This window comes from Salmo salar, chromosome 05 (assembly GCF_965601325.2).
Source record: "Salmo salar chromosome 05, fSalSal1, whole genome shotgun sequence".
Lineage (NCBI taxonomy): Eukaryota > Metazoa > Chordata > Actinopteri > Salmoniformes > Salmonidae > Salmo > Salmo salar.
This window is the reverse complement of record NC_138295.1, coordinates 48,429,651-48,449,843: the sequence shown is the minus strand read 5'-3', so window position 1 is coordinate 48,449,843 and position 20,193 is coordinate 48,429,651. Positions and strand designations below refer to the sequence as shown.

The following is a 20,193-nucleotide window of genomic DNA, read 5'->3' as shown; positions in this document are numbered from 1 at the left end:
TATATTCCATGATATTCTTAAAATATGTATGTTGGCTGAATATCAACAGGTGATGTCTGCTAAATAATCAAGTTGATTGCACAGTCATATAGCCTCGGCACCTACATAAAGCTTTGTGTGGGCGACCTCATGCAACCGCAAAATGTTGGATAAAGCATATACTGTACAGTATTGTATTTCTTCATCAGCATCTTTATGGTTTCGTTAATAAAATTATGATTAAAAAATACTCTTTCAAAATGCAGATGTTTATTTAGTTATGTATCCATAATGAATTACTATGGGAATAAATATAACTGAATTACAGAATTTTTGGAACTAAGTTGACTAATGAAGGTAAACAAATTGTTGCTTACTGGAAAATACTCCTTCAAACACACAAGGTCACATTGTACAGCACCATTATGGCTATTAGCAGGTAGCTGGACTATAGGCTTGCCTAGAAGGAGGGTAGGGGGAGAATTCTATCGTCAAATGTATTTCTTAGTTAGGTTGACTGTATCACAACCGGCCGTGATCAGTTGCAATTTCAGTTTAATCCACCAGAAAAGACAAAACCAATAATTCAACAAAAATGATTATTATTATTATTATTATGTATCACTTCTTACCGTGATTGGGAGTCCCATAGGGCGGTGCACAATTGGCCCAGCGTTTCTCTCCCTCTAAAACAGAAATACATGTTTTGGCCTTTACAAATATTATTTTGGCCTTTATTCAGATTACAATAGCTCACTTTCGTTTTTTGAAAACAAAATAACCTCCAAAATATTGGTATATATTATCAAGTTGATGGCAAAGTCATATAGCCCGGCACTTACATAAAGCTGAGGGACTCATTTATGGCTTTGGATGAAAATAAATAAGTACCAACATTCTTTCTAATAGTCTTTAATAAAGAAATGTTTTGGTTATCCTGACCTGGACACCATTTACAGTATTATAATAGCCCTCCTGATTGGTGCAGCGATCTAAGATGCTGCATCACAGTGCAAAATGAGATGCTACAGATGCAGGTTCAATACCCATGTCGGCCGCCACCGGGAGACCCATATGTAATTATTGGCGGTCACGTCATTGAAATAAATATTTTTCAATATACTGTAGGCCTACCGTAGGCAACATGAGTCTCACTAGTGTTGAGTAATGTGTTGTTAAAAGTGGTGTAGGTCTTATTTATTTAAAGAGCATATTGAAGTTAGAAGCAATTGCCTACAACTATTTTAGCACCATTTCGCACTGCTTTGAGACAAGCATGGGGACTGGTCTTGATAAATCAATGAGATTTCTATTTTCACTGAATCTCCATTTGGGTGTTGGCTAGACTACAATTATACAATTAGGGTGAATAATGTTATGCTCTTAGTGTAACCTTTATTTAACTAGGCAAGTCAGTTACGAATTCTTATTTACGGACAGCATAACGGAATCGCGGAATCGAACCCCAGTCTCCCACGTGCCCGCATGACACGGGGATTCTTTAGCTAAATAGCCCAGTACTGTATCCTACTCCCGACCATCATGTTGTACAGCGACATATTTTCCAGGAGGTTTGTAGTTTTTCTTGGAATAGAAACACCATAATATTAATCAAATTAATTAAGCAACATTTCTTAAAATCAGTTCCATATACAATGTTCTTACAAAAAAAGGTTTTAAACTCTCAAGTACAGCCACTATTGAAGGCTATCAAATGTTTCTCAAAGATGCCCTCTGGTGGTCAAACTAGCACAAACTAGATTTAATGGTTATGATGGCTGACTCTTAAATAATGTGCCATAGAATTGTACGTTGCAACTTTTAAAGGATGAACCACTGTATCGTTCCACAAAAGCCACAGCCTTTGCAGAGCAAAGGAAACAACTACTTCAAGGTCTCAGAGCAAGTGATGTCATCAATTGAAACACTACTAGCACACACCACTAACTAACTAACTAGCCATTTCACACCGGTTACACTCACCCCCCTTTGACAACCTCCTTCTCCATAGCCACCCCAGCAGCTGGGCAGAGCCCAACTGAGTGATCCAATGTAACAGTAATGCTTCCGTCCCTCTCCTTGCCCCAACCTGGGCTCGAACCAGGGACCCTCTGAACACATTAACAACTGCCACCCACAAACCATCAGTACCTATTGCTCCACAAAAGCCACGGCCTTTGCAGCGCAAGGGTAGCGCTGTCGCAGTCATGACATTTTTTCAGCCGGTTATTTTCATGTAAATAACTGTATCTCAAAGCCTCTACGCATACAAGCAGCATACAAGCTACTGATGTGCGCCTTTGGAACGTCTACATTTTAAAAAGTCTAATAAATCAATTTAATATACACTATCACAATAAATCCATTATTTATTTTAGGCAGCTCTAAAGAAACATGATATGAGGAAAATATATTTTTGCACCATGCCACAGGTAGGCTAGTTAATTTAGCAGACAAGATCATTTTGTATTATATGATTTCATAGTAAGAAGGATATAATTCCCATTTCGGAGCGAGTGAGCATATGAAGTGGCTATGTTGAGCTGTCAGTGAGGGAAAAGAGTATTTGATCCCCTGCTGATTTTGTACATTTGCCCACGGACAAAGAAATGATCAGTCTATAATTTTAATGGTAGGTTTACTTGAACAGTGAGAGACAGAATAACAAAAAAATCCAGAAAAACGCATGTCAAAAATGTTATAAAATGATTTGCATTTTAATGAGGGAAATAAGTATTTGACCCTTCTGTAAAACATGACTTAGACCTTGGTGGCAAAATCCTTGTTGGCAATCACAGAAGTCAGACGTTTCTTGTAGTTGGCCACCAGGTTTGCACACGTCTCAGGGGGGATTTTGTCCCACTCCTCTTTGCAGATCTTCTCCAAGTCATTAAGGTTTCAAGGCTGACGTTTGGCAACTCGAACCTTCAGCTCCCTCCACAGATTTTCTATGAGATTAAGGTCTGGAGACTGGCTAGGCCACTCCAGGACCTTAATGTGCTTCTTCTTGAGCCACTCCTTTGTTGACTTGGCCGTGTGTTTTGGGTCATTGTCATGCTGGAATACCCATCCCCGACCCATTTTCAATGCCCTTGCAGGCGCTGCAGGATTTCGGTCCTTCTCGGCAATTGTTTTCTTGGTGACTATGGTCCCAGCTGCCTTGAGATCATTGACAAGATCCTACCATGTAGTTCTGGGCTGATTCCTCACCGTTCTCATGATCATTGCAACTCCACGAGGTGAGATTTTGCATGGAGCCCAAGGCCGAGGGAGATTGACAGTTCTTTTGTGTTTCTTCCATTTGTGAATAATCGCACCAACTGTTGTCACCTTCTCACCAAGCTGCTTGGCGATGGTCTTGTAGCCCATTTCATCCTTGTGTAGGTCTGCAATCTTGTCCCTGACATCCTTGGAGAGCTCTTTGGTCTTGGCCATGGTGGAGAGTTTGGAATCTGATTGATTGATTGCTTCTGTGGACAGGTGTCTTTTATACAGGTAATAAAATGAGATTAGGAGCACTCCCTTTAAGTGTGTGCTCCTAATCTCAGCTCGTTACCTGTATAAAAGACACCTGGGAGCCAGAAATCTTTCTGATTGAGAGGGGGTCAAATACTTATTTCCCTGATTAAAATGCAAATCAATTTATAACATTTTTCACGTGTTTTTCTGGATTTTTTTGTTGTTATTCTGTCTCTCACTGTTCAAATAAACCTACCATTAAAATTATAGACTGATCATTTCTTTGTCAGTGGGCAAATGTCCAAAATCAGCAGGGGATCAAATACTTTTTTCCCTCACTGTAAAAGTGATAATTTGAATCAGGTTCTATATGCTAGATTTAGAGTTATTTGGCAGATTTAGTTGCGAATGATACAAACCTTAGAATGTTTTAGAAATCAAAACATAGAGTATATGGGCTGCATGATGCGACTATAGGCTATTGTGATCTGTTCCTTGCCTAAGGCTGCTCATTCATGTCCATGCTGTTCTCTCATCAAGTGATCATATTTTCACCCATCAGACTATTCTCAATTTAATCTCGTCTTTACTAATATGTAAAATTCGAAAAGCTGATTAAACAGTATGATCATTACACAGGTGGACCTTGGGTTGGGGACAATAAAAGGCACTCTAAAATGTGGTTTTCATTTCAAATCAAATTTTATTGGTCACATACACATGGTTTGCAGATGTTAATGCGAGTGTAGCGAAATGCTTATGCTTCTAGTTCCGACAGTTTTGTCACACAACACAATGCCAGAGATGTCTCAAGTTTTGATGGAACGTGCAGTTGTCATGCTGACAGCAGGAATGTCCACCAGAGCTGTTGCCAAAGAATTGAACATTGATTTCTCTACCATTGTCGTTTGAGAGAATTTGGCAGTAAGTCCAACTAGCCTCACAAAGACAGACCACGTGTAACCACGCCAGCTCAGGACATCCACATCCGAATTTCTACACAAACTGTCAGAAACCGTCTCAGGGAAGCTCATTTGCATGCTCATCGCCCTCAGGATCTTGACCTGACTGCTGTTCGGCGTCGTAATCGACTAATCGAGAAGTGTGCTCTTCACGGATTCAACTGTACCGGGCATATGGCAGACAGCGTGTATGGTAGAGCAGTTTGCTGATGTCAACATTGTGAACAGAGTACCCCATGGTGGCGATGGGGTTAAGCTATGGACAACGGACATAAGCCATGGACAACGAACACAATTTTATCTTATCTATGGCAATTTGAATGCACAGAGATACCGTGATGAGATCCTTAGTCCCATTGTCGTGCCATTCATCCACCGCCATCACCTCATGTTTCAGCATGATAATACACGGCACCCTGTACGCATTTCCTGGAAACTGAAAATGTTCCAGTTCTTCCATGGCCTGCATACTCACCAGCCATGTCACCCATTGAGCATGTTTGGGTATGCTCTGGATCGACATGTACGACAGCGTGTTCTAGTTCCCACCATTATCGAACAACTTCGCACAGCCATTGAACAGGAGTGGGACAACATTCCACAGGTCACAATCAACCGCCTGATCAACTCTATGCGAAGGAGATGTGTTGTGCCTCATGAGGCAAACAGTGGTCATTAAAGATACTGACTGGTTTTCTGATCTACACCCCTACCTTTTTTAAGGTATCTGTGACCAACAGATTCATATCTGTATTCCCAGTCATGTGAAATCCAGAGATTAGGGTCTAATGAATTTATTTCAATTGACAGATTTCCTTATATGAACTGTAGCTCAGTAAAATCTTTGAAATTGTTGCATTTATATTTTTGTTCAGTTTAATAACACATATTTCACTCCATGCACCGATTGATGAGCATGCAGCCTTTCTACGCAACAGGTGATATTCCACCCAAACTCTGTATGCCATGGGCTCTCCAACCCTGTTCCTGCAACTAGACAGTGCTTGATTTGGGTAACCAAGTGAAATCTGGTCGGGAACATCGATAGTAACATGTTTTCACAACAAGACATATTTTATTACATTCTTGACAGCACCTCTCTCTGACCACTCTAGAAAGGAGAGAGGAGATGGAAATGCACAGTGGTGCGATATTCTGTAGCTAAAGGTAATGTGTCAGCTTATTAATTATAAAAAATATAAAAAATGCCCTAATACTAGGCTATTCAAAATCAAATATAAATTCACTATAATTGTAGGTTAACTTTGTAAGCCCCCCTGCACAATCAATGAACCAACAGCATCGCCTTGGCCTACATTATATTCTCTCCCAGACTCATGGATAGAACGTTTGGAGCGTAGCATAAGTTAACCAGTCCATCCAGTATGCATAATAATACAGTTCACACTCAAAGGTGATTACTAGAATTTGTTTAATTTTGGTGTATAGGCTAGACCAATTGTGTTTTTCTGCCATGTGTAATATGCAATAGGCTATTAGGCGATGTATTGTATAATGGCACAATCATTATTTTAATTCAGGCTTTTTTGGGGGGGGATTGGGCTCATACACTAAGTCTATAAAATATTGATCGTTTCATGACATATACTGACCAGGTGAATCCAGGTGAAAGCTATGATCCCCTATAGATAATAATAATAATAATAATCCAATTCAATCAGTATATATGAAGGGAAGGAGACAGGTTAAAGAAAGATTTTTAAGCCTTGAGACAATTGAGACATTGATTGTGTATGTGTGCTATTCAGAGGGTGAATGTGCCTTTGAACAGGGTTAGATTTAAGTGCCTTTGAACAGGGTATGTCAGTAGGTGCCAGGCTCACTGGTTTGTGTCAAGAACTGCAATGCTGCTGGGCTTTCAAGCTCAACAGTTTCCTGTGTGTATCAAGAATGGTCCACCACCCAAAGGACATCCAGCCAACTTGACACAACTGTGGGAAACATTGGAGTCAACATGATCCAGCATTCCTGTGGAATGCTTTCGACACCTTGTAGAATTCATGCCCATGTTCCTAATGATTGGTATACTCAGTGTATATAGGCCTATGCGTACGCATAAGGTCTATTATGCATATGGGTGTTTTGAATTAATCCACAACCTTAAAAGTGCTGTCCATTTCTTTGTGTTAGGCTTTGAAACAACATCCACAACATTTGTGTATGCTCCATCTTCTTAAACCAGCTAAATGGAGTGCAATATTTGAGGCAGTCTGCATAGTAAGACTATTGTTCCCTTGGTAGAGCCATGACACTCAGCTAACAACATAATAACTAAATATGTTTCAATTATTGCTATCCAGGCCATTTAAATTGAGTGATTAAAAAGGATGATTGTCCAGCAGCATGCAATTAAAATGGCAGGTGTCATCCCTCTGATTTAAACATGTACAACAACAATCAGGTATCCTTTAATACAAACAAATGAAATCTTGTCAAGTTAATAATGACTATGAGAGCAATGTTGGTTATGAGGGCCATTAGTTAATTCAGTGCAGGCGCCGGTAGTCAGTCCTCTTTTGTGTCCATACTGTAGCAATATAGGGTGTTATCACCACCCAGCACTCACACAGTCCTACAAAACACTATGGAGCCAATACATTTAAATCCACATGAATAGCTATAAGTGCATGCCTGATGGGCTTAATGTTTCACCCTTTAGTCACTCTAATGTGTAGTCTTGCAGATGAATAGCAGGGTGTAAGCTTTCATGTTTTGGTACAGAGCAAAAGGAAACGAAACAGAGAAAATGACTCTGACACCAGTGCTCTTCAAAGCCAGAATATATCACAGAGAAGGAGTGGGCATGACAAATGTAGAGCGAGCACATGAGAAAAAATAACAAAAACAAAAGAGATTACTGGTGCTGGGAAAGAAAGCTGCAGTAGAGATGTTGTTGAATGAAAGGAGGTATCCCACTGAACCCTTCAAGGCATTTCTCACATTGTTGTATTCCATTATCCTTCAAGCCTATAGTCTCAACAACAGGCAACCTTGAGCCTAACAATAAGCTAACGTTTAGGCCAAGGCCTTTCCCAGTGTGTGAAATAGCAGGCTTGCCTATCAACACATTCCTCTCTCTCAATATTTTTAATTGAAAAACAGCTGGTGAGTAAACAGAATCAGTCTCAGAGAACACGTAGGCCCGGGGTCCTCCGGGAAGCAAGTGGGATGAGCTAGGCCCATTCTCTGTTTGTTTGGATAACTTGACGTGTGGGGCTCCCGAGTGGTACAGTGGTCTAAGACACTGCAATACAGTACCAAACAATCCCGCACACAGAGCAGGCGGGCCTCCTGGCTAAAATAGCCCAGCTAATCAGCCCAAACCAAAAACAGGTGCACACAATCAACAAAAAGGGGGAAAAGGAAATCAGTGGCAGCTAGTAGGCCGGCGACGACGACCGCCACCCGAACAGGAGGGGGAGCTACCTACGGTAGGAGTCGTGACAGTACCCCCCCCCCCCCCCCCCCCCCCGACGCGCGGCTCCCGCAGCTCGCCGACACTGGCCTCGAGGTCGACCCGGAGGGCGAGGCGCAGGGCGATCCGGGTGGAGGCGATGGAAATCGCTCAATAGGGATGGGTCCAAGACGTCCCCCACCGGTACCCAGCACCTCTCCTCCGGGCAGTCCACGAGGTACTGCAGGCCCCTCACCCGGCGTCTCGAGTCCAGAATGGACCGTATGGTGTATGCCGGGGACCCCCTGATGTCCAGAGGGGGTGGAGGGACCTCCGGCACCTCACCTTCCTGCAGGGGACCAGCTACCACCGGCCTGAGGAGAGACACATGAAACGAGGGGTTAATACGGTAATAGGAAGGAAGTTGTAACCTATAACACACCTCGTTTATCCTCCTCAGGACTTTGAAGGGCCCTACACACTGCGGCCCCAGCTTCCGGCAGGGCAAGCGGAGGGGCAGGTTCCGGGTCGAGAGCCAGACCCTGTCCCCCGGTACGAACACGGGGGCTTCACTGCGGTGGCGGTCAGCGCTCCTCTTCTGCCGTCCACTGGCTTGTTTCAGGGATTCCTGGACGGCTCTCCAGGTCTCCTTGGAGCGCTGCACCCACTCCTCCACCGCAGGAGCCTCGGTCTGACTCTGGTGCCATGGTGCCAGGACCGGTTGGTAACCCAAAACACACTGGAAGGGTGATAGGTTAGTAGAGGAGTGGCGGAGTGAGTTCTGGGCCAACTCTGCCCATGGGATGTACCTAGCCCACTCCCCTGGCAATACGACTGCAGAAATCTGCCCACCTCCTGGTTCACCCTCTCCGCCTGCCCATTACTCTCAGGGTGATAACCGGAGGTCAAGCTGACCGAGACCCCCAGACGTTCCATAAACGCCTTCCATACCCTGGACGTGAACTGGTACCCTCGATCAGAGACTATGTCCTCCGGCACCCCGTAGTGCCGGAAGACGTGGGTAAATAGGGCCCCGCAGTCTGTAGGGCCGTAGGGAGACCGGGCAACAGGAGGAGACGGCAGGACTTTGAAAATCGATCCACAACAACCAGGACCGTAGTGTTCCCCTGAGACGGGGGGAGATCGGTCAGGAAGTCCACTGACTGGTGCGACCATGGCCGTTGTGGAACAGGGAGGGGCTGTAACTTCCCTCTCGGAAGGTGCCTAGGAGCCCTACTCTGGGCGCATACCGAACAGGAAGAGACGTAGACCCTAACGTCCTTAGCCAAGGTGGGCCACCAGTACTTCCCCCTGAAACCCCGCACTGTCCTCGCCACACCTGGATGACCCGAAGAGGGTAGAGTGTGGGCCCACCGAATCAATTGATCCCGAACACCAAGCGGCACGTACAAGCGACCCGTGGGACACTGTGAAGGTGCAGGTTCCACCCTTAACGCCCGCTCGATGTCCGAGTCCACCTCCCATACCACCGGTGCCACCAGCCTAGATGCCGGAATGATGGGAGTTGGATCGATGGGCCGGTCCTCTGTGTCATAGAGACGGGACAGTGCGTCGGCCTTCATGTTCAGGGAGCCCGGTCTGTAGGAAATAGTAAACCTGAACCGGGTGAAGAACATGGCCCACCTTGCCTGACGCGGATTCAGTCTCCTAGCTGCCCGGATATACTCCAGGTTCCGATGGTCGGTCCAGATGAGAAAGGGGTGCTTAGCCCCCTCAAGCCAGTGTCTCCACACCCTCAGGGCTTTTACCACCGCTAACAACTCCCGGTCCACCACATCATAGTTACGCTCCGCCGGACCGAGCTTCTTCGAAAAGAAAGCGCAGGGGCGGAGTTGAGGTGGTGTACCCGAGCGCTGTGACAGCACGGCACCCACCCCAGCCTCGGATGCGTCCACCTCCACTATGAAGGCTAGAGAGGGGTCCGGGTGCGCCAACACGGGTGCATCGGTGAACAGCGCCTTCAACGTCTTGAAGGCTCTGTCCGCCTCAGTCGACCAAAGCAAACGCACCGTCCCCCCCTTCAGCAGTGAGGTAATGGGAGCCGCTACCTGGCCAAAACCCCGGATAAACCTCCGGTAGTAATTGGCAAACCCTAAGAACCGCTGCACCTCCTTCATGTTGGTTGGAGTCGGCCAATTACGCACGGCCTTAACGCGGTCACACTCCATCACCACCCCCGTGGTGGAAATGCGATAACCCAGGAAGGAGACGGCTCGTTTGGAGAACACACACTTCTCAGCCTTGACGTATAGGTCATGCTCCAGCAGTCTCCCAAAGACCTTGCGCACCAAAAACACATGCGCAGCGCGGGTGGCGGAATATACCAGAATATCATCGATATAGACAGTCACGCCCTGTCCGTGCAGGTCCCTGAGAATCTCGTCTACAAAGGATTGAAAGACGGCTGGAGCATTCTTTAACCTGTTAGGGCTAGGGGGCAGTATTGACACGGCTGGATAAAAAACATACCCGATTTAATCTGGTTACCACTCCTACCCAGTAACTAGAATATGCATATACTTATTACATATGGATAGAAAACACCCTAAAGTTTCTAAAACTGTTTGAATGGTGTCTGTGAGTATAACAGAACTCAAATGGCAGGTCAAAACCTGAGAGATTCCTTTACAGGAAGTGGCCTGTCTGACCATTTCTTGAACTTCTTTTCCATCTCTATCTTTTACTAAGGATCTCTGCTCTAACGTGACACTTCCCACGTCTTCCATAGGCTCTCAGAGCCCGGGAAAAAACAGAATGTCGTCATTCCAGCCCCAGGCTGAAACACATTATCGCCTTTCTCAAGTGGCCGATCAAGGGACTCTGGGCTTATGCGCGTGACCCGACCGCCCCCGCCTTTGTGATTTTTTCCTCTGTTTGCCGAAAAGGAGATTCCCTGTCGGAATATTATCGCTTTTCTACGAGAAAAATGGCGTAAAAATGGATTTTAAACAGCGGTTGACATGCTTCGAAGTACGGTAATGGAATATTTCGAATTTTATTGTCACGAATTGCGCCATGCGCGCGACACTTCTTTACCATTTCGGATAGTGTCTGGAACGCACGAACAAAACGCCGCTATTCGGATATAACGATGGATTATTTTGGACCAAACCAACATTTGTTATTGAAGTAGACGTCCTGGGAGTGCATTCTGACGAAGACAATAAAAGGTAATCAAACTTTTATAATAGTAAATATGATTATGGTGAGTGCTAAACTTGCCGGGTGTCTAAATAGCGAGCCCGTGATGCCTGGGCTATGTACTTAGAATATTGCAAAATGTGCTTTCACCAAAAAGCTATTTTAAAATCGGACATATCGAGTGCATAGAGGAGGTCTGTATCTATAATTCTTAAAATAATTGTTATGCTTTTTGTGAACGTTTATTGTGAGTAATTTAGTAAAATGTTAGCGAATTCCCCGGAAGTTTGCGGGGGGTATGCTAGTTCTGAACGTCACATGCTAATGTAAAAAGCTGGTTTTTGATATAAATATGAACTTGATTGAACAAAACATGCATGTATTGTATAACATAATGTCCTAGGGTTGTCATCTGATGAAGATCATCAAAGGTGAGTGCTGCATTTAGCTGTCTTCTGGGTTTTGGTGACATTATATGCTGGCTTGAAAAATGGGTGTCTGATTATTTCTGGCTTGGTACTCTGCTGACATAATCTAATGTTTTGCTTTCATTGTAAAGCCTTTTTGAAATCGGACAGTGTGGTTAGATTAACGAGAGTCTTGTCTTTAAATAGCTGTAAAATAGTCATATGTTTGAGAAATTGAAGTAATAGGATTTTTAAGGTTTTGAAAATCGCGCCACAGGCTGCAAGTGGCTGTTACGTAGGTGGGACGAATTCGTCCCGCCTAGCCCAGAGAGGTTAACCCATACGGCATGACGAGGTACTCATAATGGCCTGATGTGGTACTAAATGCGGTTTTCCACTCGTCTCCCTTCTTGATACGCACCAGGTTATACGCGCTCCTGAGGTCCAGTTTTGTGAAGAACCTTGCGCCGTGAAATTATTCCACCGCCGTAGCGATCAGAGGTAGCGGTAACTAAACCCCACCGTAATAGAATTTAGACCTCTGTAATCAATGCACGGACGCAGACCTCCCTCCTTTTTCTTCACAAAAAAGAAACTCGAGGAGGCGGGTGAAATGAAGGGCCGAATGTACCCCTGTCCCAGAGATTCCCTGACATATGTCTCCATAGCCAACGTCTCCTCCTGTGACAAAGGGTACACATGACTCTTGGGAAGTACAGCGTTTACCTGGAGATCTATCGCACAATCCCCCTGTCGATGAGGTGGTAATTTGGTCACCCTCTTCTTACAGAAAGCGATCGCCAAATCGGCGTATTCAGGGGGGATGCGCACAGTGGAAACCTGGTCTGGACTCTCCACCGACGTGGCACCGATGGAAACTCCTATACACCTTCCTGAACACTCCTCTGACCACCCCTGGAGAACCCCCTGTCTCCACGAAAACCGGGGATTGTGACTAGCCAGCCAGGGAACCCCCAGCACCACCGGAAACCCAGGTGAGTCGATAAGGAAGAGACTAATCCGTTCCTTATGATTCCCCTGCGTTACCATGTCCAGTGGAACCGTGGCCTCCCTGACCAACCCTGACCCTAATGGCCGGCTATCTAGGGAGTGCACGGGGAAGTGGGGATCTATCGGCACTAGCGGAATACCCAGCTTAATGGCGAGTCCGCGATCCATAAAGTTCCCAGCTGCGCCTGAATCGACTAGCGCCCTATGCTGGGAAGAGGGAAAAAAAACAGAAAAAACCATTTCAATGAACATGTGACCGACAGGGGGTTCTGGGTGAGTTTGATGCTGACTCACCTGGGGTGACCGAGAAGTGTTCTGCCTGCCCTCTCGACTCCCAGACCTACTCCTCCAGCACCGGTCGGCCGTGTGTCCTCTCCGACCACAGCTGGTGCAGGAGGAGCCACCTCCTCCGGTACCCCTCAGCACAGCCCCCCCCAATTCCATAGGAATAGGGGCGGGAGTGCACTGAGGTGGAACAGACAGGACCCTTTCAGAACGCCCGCGGGCAGCCAGCAGATTGTCCAGTCGAATCGACATGTCGATGAGCTCGTCGAGAGAGAGAGTGTTGTCTCGACACGCTAGCTCCCTGCGGACGTCCTCCCGGAGTCTACACCGGTAATGGTCTATCAGGGTCCTATCGTTCCACCCCGCCCCAGCAGCCAAGTTCGGAACTCCAGCGCGAAGTCCTGCGCGTTCCTCGTCTCCTGCCTGAGGTGGAATAGCCGCTCACCCGCCGCTCTTCCCTCTGGAGGGTGATCGAATACAGCCCTAAAGCGGCGGGTGAACTCTGGGTAGTGATCCCTCGCCGAGTCAGGACTGTTCCAGACTGCATTGGCCCACTCCAGAGCTCGGCCCTTCAGGCAGGAAACGAGGGCACTCACACTCTCCTCCCCCGAGGGAGTAGGTCTCACGGTGGCCAGGTACAGCTCAAGCTGGAGCAGAAATCCCTGGCACCCAGCCGCCGCTCCATCATACTCCCTCGGGAGCGGACGACGAAGCGCGCCGGAGCCGGATGAAGGGGGGGAAGGAGGCGGATTAGTCGGAGGAGCCGGAGGTGGGGAGAGGAACTTGGAGAAAAAAACCCCGTTGATTTCACTTAATTTTTACATTCGGTCATAAAATGCACATGTTTAACTTCATAAAAAACAATTTCACGTAAAACAAAATGACCCTATTAAGTGCCAAATAAAGTAATATTTCATCTTAAATCAGCCATAAATCCACTCCTCTCCCAACGGTCCATCCTCTCCATCATCTGATCCATCGCCGATCCGATGGAGAACTGATGTGTGATGGAGAACACGTTCCTCCATCGAGGGTAGGGGGTTGGCAGCTGCTCCTGCTGACTCCATTCAGGATATTGGTGCGGGATTCTGTAACGCTAGGGCGTAGTGGGTGCAGAGTCAGGAGCAGGAGGCAGAGAATGCAGGGTAGTGTTCATTTATTTAACACACAACGGCAAAACACAAGCCACCCCAACAGCGAACTAGAGCGCACACCAAAACCAACGTGCCCAAACACATGGGACAAAAACAGGTCGGCGCAACATACGCACTCGCACTTCAAAAATACAAATGAGCATGCATACACAAGCAATACAGTACCAAACAATCCCGCACACAGAGCAGGCGGGCCTCCTGGCTAAAATAGCCCAGCTAATCAGCCCAAACCAAAAACAGGTGCACACAATCAACAAAAAGGGGGAAAAGGAAATCAGTGGCAGCTAGTAGGCCGGCGACGACGACCGCCGAGCGCCACCCGAACAGGAGGGGGAGCTACCTACGGTAGGAGTCGTGACAGTCAAACATTTCGGTTAGCTTTTCACAAGCTTCCCACAATAAGTTGAGTGAATTTTGGCCCATTCCTCCTGACAGAGCTGGTGTAACTGATTGAGGTCAGGGCTTTGTGATGGCCACTCCAATACCTTGACTTTGTTGTCCTTAAAACCTGTTGGGGCTACAGGTTAGCAATGAACCCCGAGCCGGGATTGCTAACAAGGCTGGAAATTCAAAACATCAAAAATCTAATAATTTCAATTTCTCAAACAATCAACTATTTTACACAATTTAAATGATAAACATCTCCTTAATCTAACCACATTGTTCGATTTTCAAAGAGGCTTTACGGCAAAAGCATAAAGTTAGATTATGTTAGGACAGTACATAGCCACAAAAGTACAAACATCCATTTTCAATTCAAGGTCAGGCGTCACCAAAAGCAGAAACCAGCTTGAATTATGCACTAACTTTTGTCAATCTCCATCAGATGACACTCCTAGGACATTATGTTATACAATACATGCATTTTTTGTTCCATCAAGTTCATATTTATATCCAAAAACAGCATTTTACAGTAGCGTGAAATTCAGATTTTTTTCTTCTCTGAAATGCTTCCGGTGAACATAACAAAATTACTATTCGAAAACATTGGTAAATTATAATATTGTCATTCAAAGAATAATATATTATCATCTCGTAATTGCTACCGAATGGCCAGATCTCAAAATAACTTTACTGGGAAATCACATTTTGCAATAAACGGGGTGCTATGCTAAGAACAACAGGCTATGCTATACAGTTAGCATCATCTAAAATCGATAATAACATTGTAAATATCCCCTTACCTTTGATTATCTCCATCAGAAGGCAGGCATCCCAGGTCCGGAAGGCATCCCAGGTCCGGAACAAATGTGGTTTCTTTTGACAAAGTTCATAATTTATGTCCAAATAACACCAAGTACTTAGCGTTCATTATGCTCCCACAAAACGTGGTGGGGGGCTGGTAAAATCACGCCGAAAAGCTAAAAAAACCTAGTAAATAATCTATTTATGTTCGTTCAAACATGTCAAATGTTGTTTAGCATTAATCTTTTGGTCCATTTTTAACGTTAAACATCAGTAATCTTTTCACACAACCTATCCTATGTCTAGATAAAAAATGATGACAAACTCACGTTTCTCAGATTTATGCGCAGGCGCAAAAAATTTTAGTGATGACATGTCAACTTCCTTGGATTCTAATTTGCTCTCTGTTTATCATAGACGCTTCAAACAACTTTATAAAGATCGTTGACATCTAGTGGAAGCCGTAGGTGTTGCGAAATGAATCCTTTCTCACTATGGTATCTATAAAACAATGACACTAAATAGTACAGTCACAAAATTCACATTTTTTTGGGATCTATTTTTCACAGGTTTTTGCCTGCAATATGAGTTTTGTTATACTTACAGACACCATTCAAACTGTTTTAGAAAATTCAGAGTGTTTTCTATCCGAATGTGTTAATAATATGCATATCCTAGCTTCTGAGTTGGTGTAGGAGGCAGTTAAAAATGGCCACATATTTTTTTCAAAATGTCTCAATACTGCCCCCGAGCCCCAACAGGTTAAGACATTTTGCCACAACTTTGGAAGTATGCTTGGGGTCATTGTCCATTTGGAAGACCCATTTGCGTCCAATCTTTAACTTCCTGACTGATGTTTGAGATGTTGCTTCAATATATCCACATAATTTTCCTCCCTCATGATACCATCTATTTTGTGAAGTGCACCAGTCCCTCCTGCAGCAAAGTACCCCCACAACATGATGCTGCCACCCCCATGCTTCACGGTTGGGATGAAGTTCTTCGGCTTTCAAGTCTCCCCGTTTTTTCCTCCAAACATAATGATGGTCATTATGGCCAAACAGTTCAGAGGACATTTCTCCAAAAAGTACGATCTTTGTCCCCATCATGTGCAGTTGCAAACCATAGTCCTTCATTTTTTATGCCAGTTTTGGAGCAGTGGCTTCTCCCTTGCTGAGCTGCCTTTCAGGTTATGTCTCACGGGGGACCAGTACAAAAAAAGAAAAAAATGTATGAAATGTATGCATTCACTACTGTAAGTCGCTCTGAATAAGAGCGTCTGCTAAATGACTAAAATGTCAAATGTAAATGTCGATATAGGACTCATTTTACTGTGGATAAAGATACTTTTGTGACTGTTTCCTCCAGCATCTTCACAAGGTCATTTGCTGTTATTCTGGGATTGATTTGCACTTTTCACACCAAAGTATGTTCATCTCTAGGAGACAGAATGCTCTCCTTCCTGAGCGGTATGATGGCTGCATGTCCCATGGTGTTTATAGTTGCATACTATTGTTTGTACAGATGAACGTGGTACCTTCAGGCATTTGTACATTTTTCCCAAGGATGAACCAGACTTGTGGATGTCAATAAAACAAATTCAGTGGTCTTGGCTGATTTCTTTTGATTTTCTCATGATGTCAAGCAAAGAGGCACTGAGTTCGAAGGTAGGCCTTGAAATACATTCACAGGTACACCTCCAATTGACTCAAATTATGTCAATTAGCCGATCAGAAGCTTCTAAAGCCATGACATAATTTTCTGGAATTTTCCAAGCTGTTTAAAGGCACAGTCAACTTAGTGTATGTAAACTTCTGATCCACTGGAATTGTGATACAGTGAATTATAAGTGAAGTAATCTGTCTGTAAACAATTTTTGGAAAAATTACTTGTATCATGCACAAAGTAGATGTCCTAACCGACTTGCCAAAACTATAATCTGTTAACAAGAAATTTGTGGAGTGGTTGAAAAACGAGTTTTAATGACTCCAACCGAAGTGTATGTAAACTTCCGACTTCAACTGTAATTCAAAGACACTCACCCATCGTTTCAAGTTTCCCTCTTTAATGGCATGACCACAAATACACTTCAAGTTGAAATCAAAAGTGCTGGTATTCCCAAAGAGACCTGCATTCAAATAATATTTGGTTTCTTTGAAATACTTCAGCTGCGCTTGATTAAGCTTGCCTGGCTCAATGGAACCAATTTAATAGTTGAAAATGAACGCAAAAGTGCAAGCCCACCTACCCGGCACTCCAGACAGGCTCAATCAAACTCTCAAAAGTATTTTAAAGAAAATAAATACTACAGGTGTGCCCCCAAATCCCCACTGACCTCCAGGAGGAACTTCTCAGCTTCCGATGCCCGGCCCGATGCCACACACTGGAAGGTGGCATTCTGCCCAGCGTTGACCTCCTCATCCCCCAGCCGGGAGAAGTGGGGCGCCTTATCTATAGGAACAGAACGAGAGAGTAGAGATCAAAGGACTGCTGTGCCATGACAGACAGCCAATCACAATGCCAGCCACCCAAAGTTATGTGTGGCAAAACGCCAATGTCCTTCATTTTGAGGGCGTTGCAGCTATACTAGGGGTCCCGAGTGGAGCAGCGGTCTAAGGCACTGCATTTCAGTGCTAGAGGCATCACTACAGACCCTGGTTCTATCCCGGGCTGTATCACAACCGGCTGTGATCAGGAGTCCCATAGGGTGGCGCACAATTGGCCCAGCATCGTCCTGGTTAGGGGAGAGTTTGGCCGGGGTAGGCTGTCATTGTAAAATAAGAATTTGTCTTAACTGACTTGCCCAGTTAAATAAAAAATAAAATACTACATTTCATGATTTCTAAAGAGCTGCAGTAACTTTTTATAAATAAGACTTTGTTCCAGCTTCATTACCAGTGTGAGATGTGTGTGACTGTGAAAGTATGAAATGTCACCTTCGGCAGCTTTTCACATTATACAACAACGTAATTTAAACTTTTATGTTTAATTAGATAAGAATCAGAGACAAATTTTCTCCCATGAAGGATCTCACCGCTGGTTGGAGAAGGACTCATTGACATATTGCTTGTTCTCTCCCTTATTGTCCTACAATAAACCCATAAAGAGAAGTCATCCAATACACAACTTAGAAATGAATTGCTGGCGGCTACTATTCTCAACAACCTTTTACTGTGGCGATACATCATAACACGTGCGTCAATGGAAGTTAGGTGAACATCCTTCAGCCAGATCCCCAGACCCCAGATAACTCAGAAATCAGGCTCAAGAACATTGTTGCTGATGAAGAACAAACAGCACTCTTCTAATAAGGACGAGCTCCGCAGTGAGTCAGAGTGTGGGTGCTGCAGCAGCAATCCCACCCGCTACACTGTGATTAACACTGGAGCTCTCCTACTCCTCCACAGCTCTCTACAGAGCCTAACCACTGGGTTAGAGCCTCCAGCACAGGCCACAAGATGGAGGACAACCCAACCTGTCAATCAGGAGACGTTACTGTAGAGGTGGAGTAGTAGTGAAATCAAAATGAGAGAGGCGAATGTTTCAAGTCCTGCTCTTCCATGTTCAGTGTTCCATTACACTGTTGCTTTCTGGCAGAGAGAGAGAATTTGTTGATCTACTTTGTGTAAATAGGCAGGGGGGAGAGGTGAAGATGCCTCTTGCATTTGTAGTCCACAGGTGGTCATGTTTCCCATGGACGACTACCCCGTCTAAGGTTAATTCATAATTGATCATAGCTAAGAGCCAGCATAAACAAACACAAAAACTAATGTCATAAAAAAAAACAGGTCCTTCTGTTGACCAAAGAACTTGGTAGTATAAATGTGTCAGATCACATACCGGGGACTCTTTACCATGATAAATATTTCATTTGACTGCAACACTGGTTTCAGAGTCAAAGACTAGGACTATGGAGACTACAACAGAAAGTCAAGCGTGCTTAGCAGTTTCAACCAGAATCTGCAAGAAGGAAGGAGCTTGGTGGCTTTTCTTCTTTGTTTCTCCTTCATATTCCTTCCTTATACCTTTTTCCATTTCACTTTTGTCTCCTTTCCCTGTGACAAATGGTGCAGGCTGGCCGTGTGCCACCGTAGACAGTACTGTGCCCAGGTCCTGATGACAGTCTTAATCATTTAATGGTAGCACTGAGGGGGTGTAGAAAATACCATCTGCTCTCCATGGGAAATGCAGGGAATCACTGGGTGGCTAGGCATGGACATAATCAGCATCTCTGATTGAAATCCCTTCCTGTCTCCATGGCATGTGGTGTCTATAAAACCATACAGTAGAAACTCTACTGTACAAAAATATAAACGCAACATGTAAAGTGATGGATACAGTTTTAATTTACTAAAATGAAAGATCACAGAAATGTTCCATATGCACAAAAAGTTTACATTTAGTGAGCATTTCCCTTGCCAGGATAATCCATCCACCTGACAGGTGTGACATATCAAGAAGCTGATTAAACAGCATGATCATTACACAGGTGCACCTTGTGCTGGGGACAATAAAAGGCCACTCTAAAATGTGCAGTTTTGTCACACAACACAATGCCACAGATGTCTCAAGTTTTGAGGGAATTTACATTTGGCATGCTGACTGCAGGAATGTCCAACAGAGCTGTTGCTAGATAATTGAATGTTTCTGTACCATAAGCCGTCTCCAACGTAGAGAGTTTGGCAGTACATCCAACCGGCATCACAACCGCAGACCAAGTGTAACCTCGCCACACACACACACTACACGGTACATTTCTTAAACATAAGAATGAGTGTGAGTTTTTGTCACAACCAAGCTTGTGGGAAATGACAAAGAGTTCTTATACGAACAGGGCACAAATAATATAATAATAATTAATCATTTTTCTCTTTTTTAACCATCTCACATATAAAACCTTATTTGTTCATCGAAAATGGTGAATAACTCACCACAGGTTAACCTGTTGGGGCTAGGGGGCAGTATTTGCACGGCTGGATAAAAAAATGTACCCGATTTAATCTGGTTACTAATCCTACCCAGTAACTAGAATATGCATATACTTATTATATATGGATAGAAAACACTCTAAAGTTTCTAAAACTGTTTGAATGGTGTCTGTGAGTATAACAGAACTCATTTGGCAGGCAAAACCCTGAGACATTTTCTGACAGGAAGTGGATACCTGATGTGTT

The 20,193-nt window shown here is 44.5% G+C and overlaps 1 protein-coding gene across 5 annotated transcripts in view; it reads right to left on the bottom strand.

The window, feature by feature from the left end:
• Positions 1 to 20,193, bottom strand: part of LOC106604982 (receptor-type tyrosine-protein phosphatase U) — a 242,004-nt gene that overhangs the window by 97,158 nt on the left and 124,653 nt on the right. For 4 of the 5 annotated variants that reach the window (XM_082975231.1, XM_082975229.1, XM_082975232.1 and 1 more), the window contains exons 5-6: positions 17,355 to 17,470; positions 612 to 665 (exon numbers count right to left, since the gene is read on the bottom strand). In XM_082975231.1, coding sequence (XP_082831357.1) covers positions 612 to 665; positions 17,355 to 17,470 — 170 coding nt within the window. The remainder of the gene's footprint in view (positions 1 to 611; positions 666 to 17,354; positions 17,471 to 20,193) is intronic. The other variant, XM_082975233.1, reaches the window with a different exon arrangement.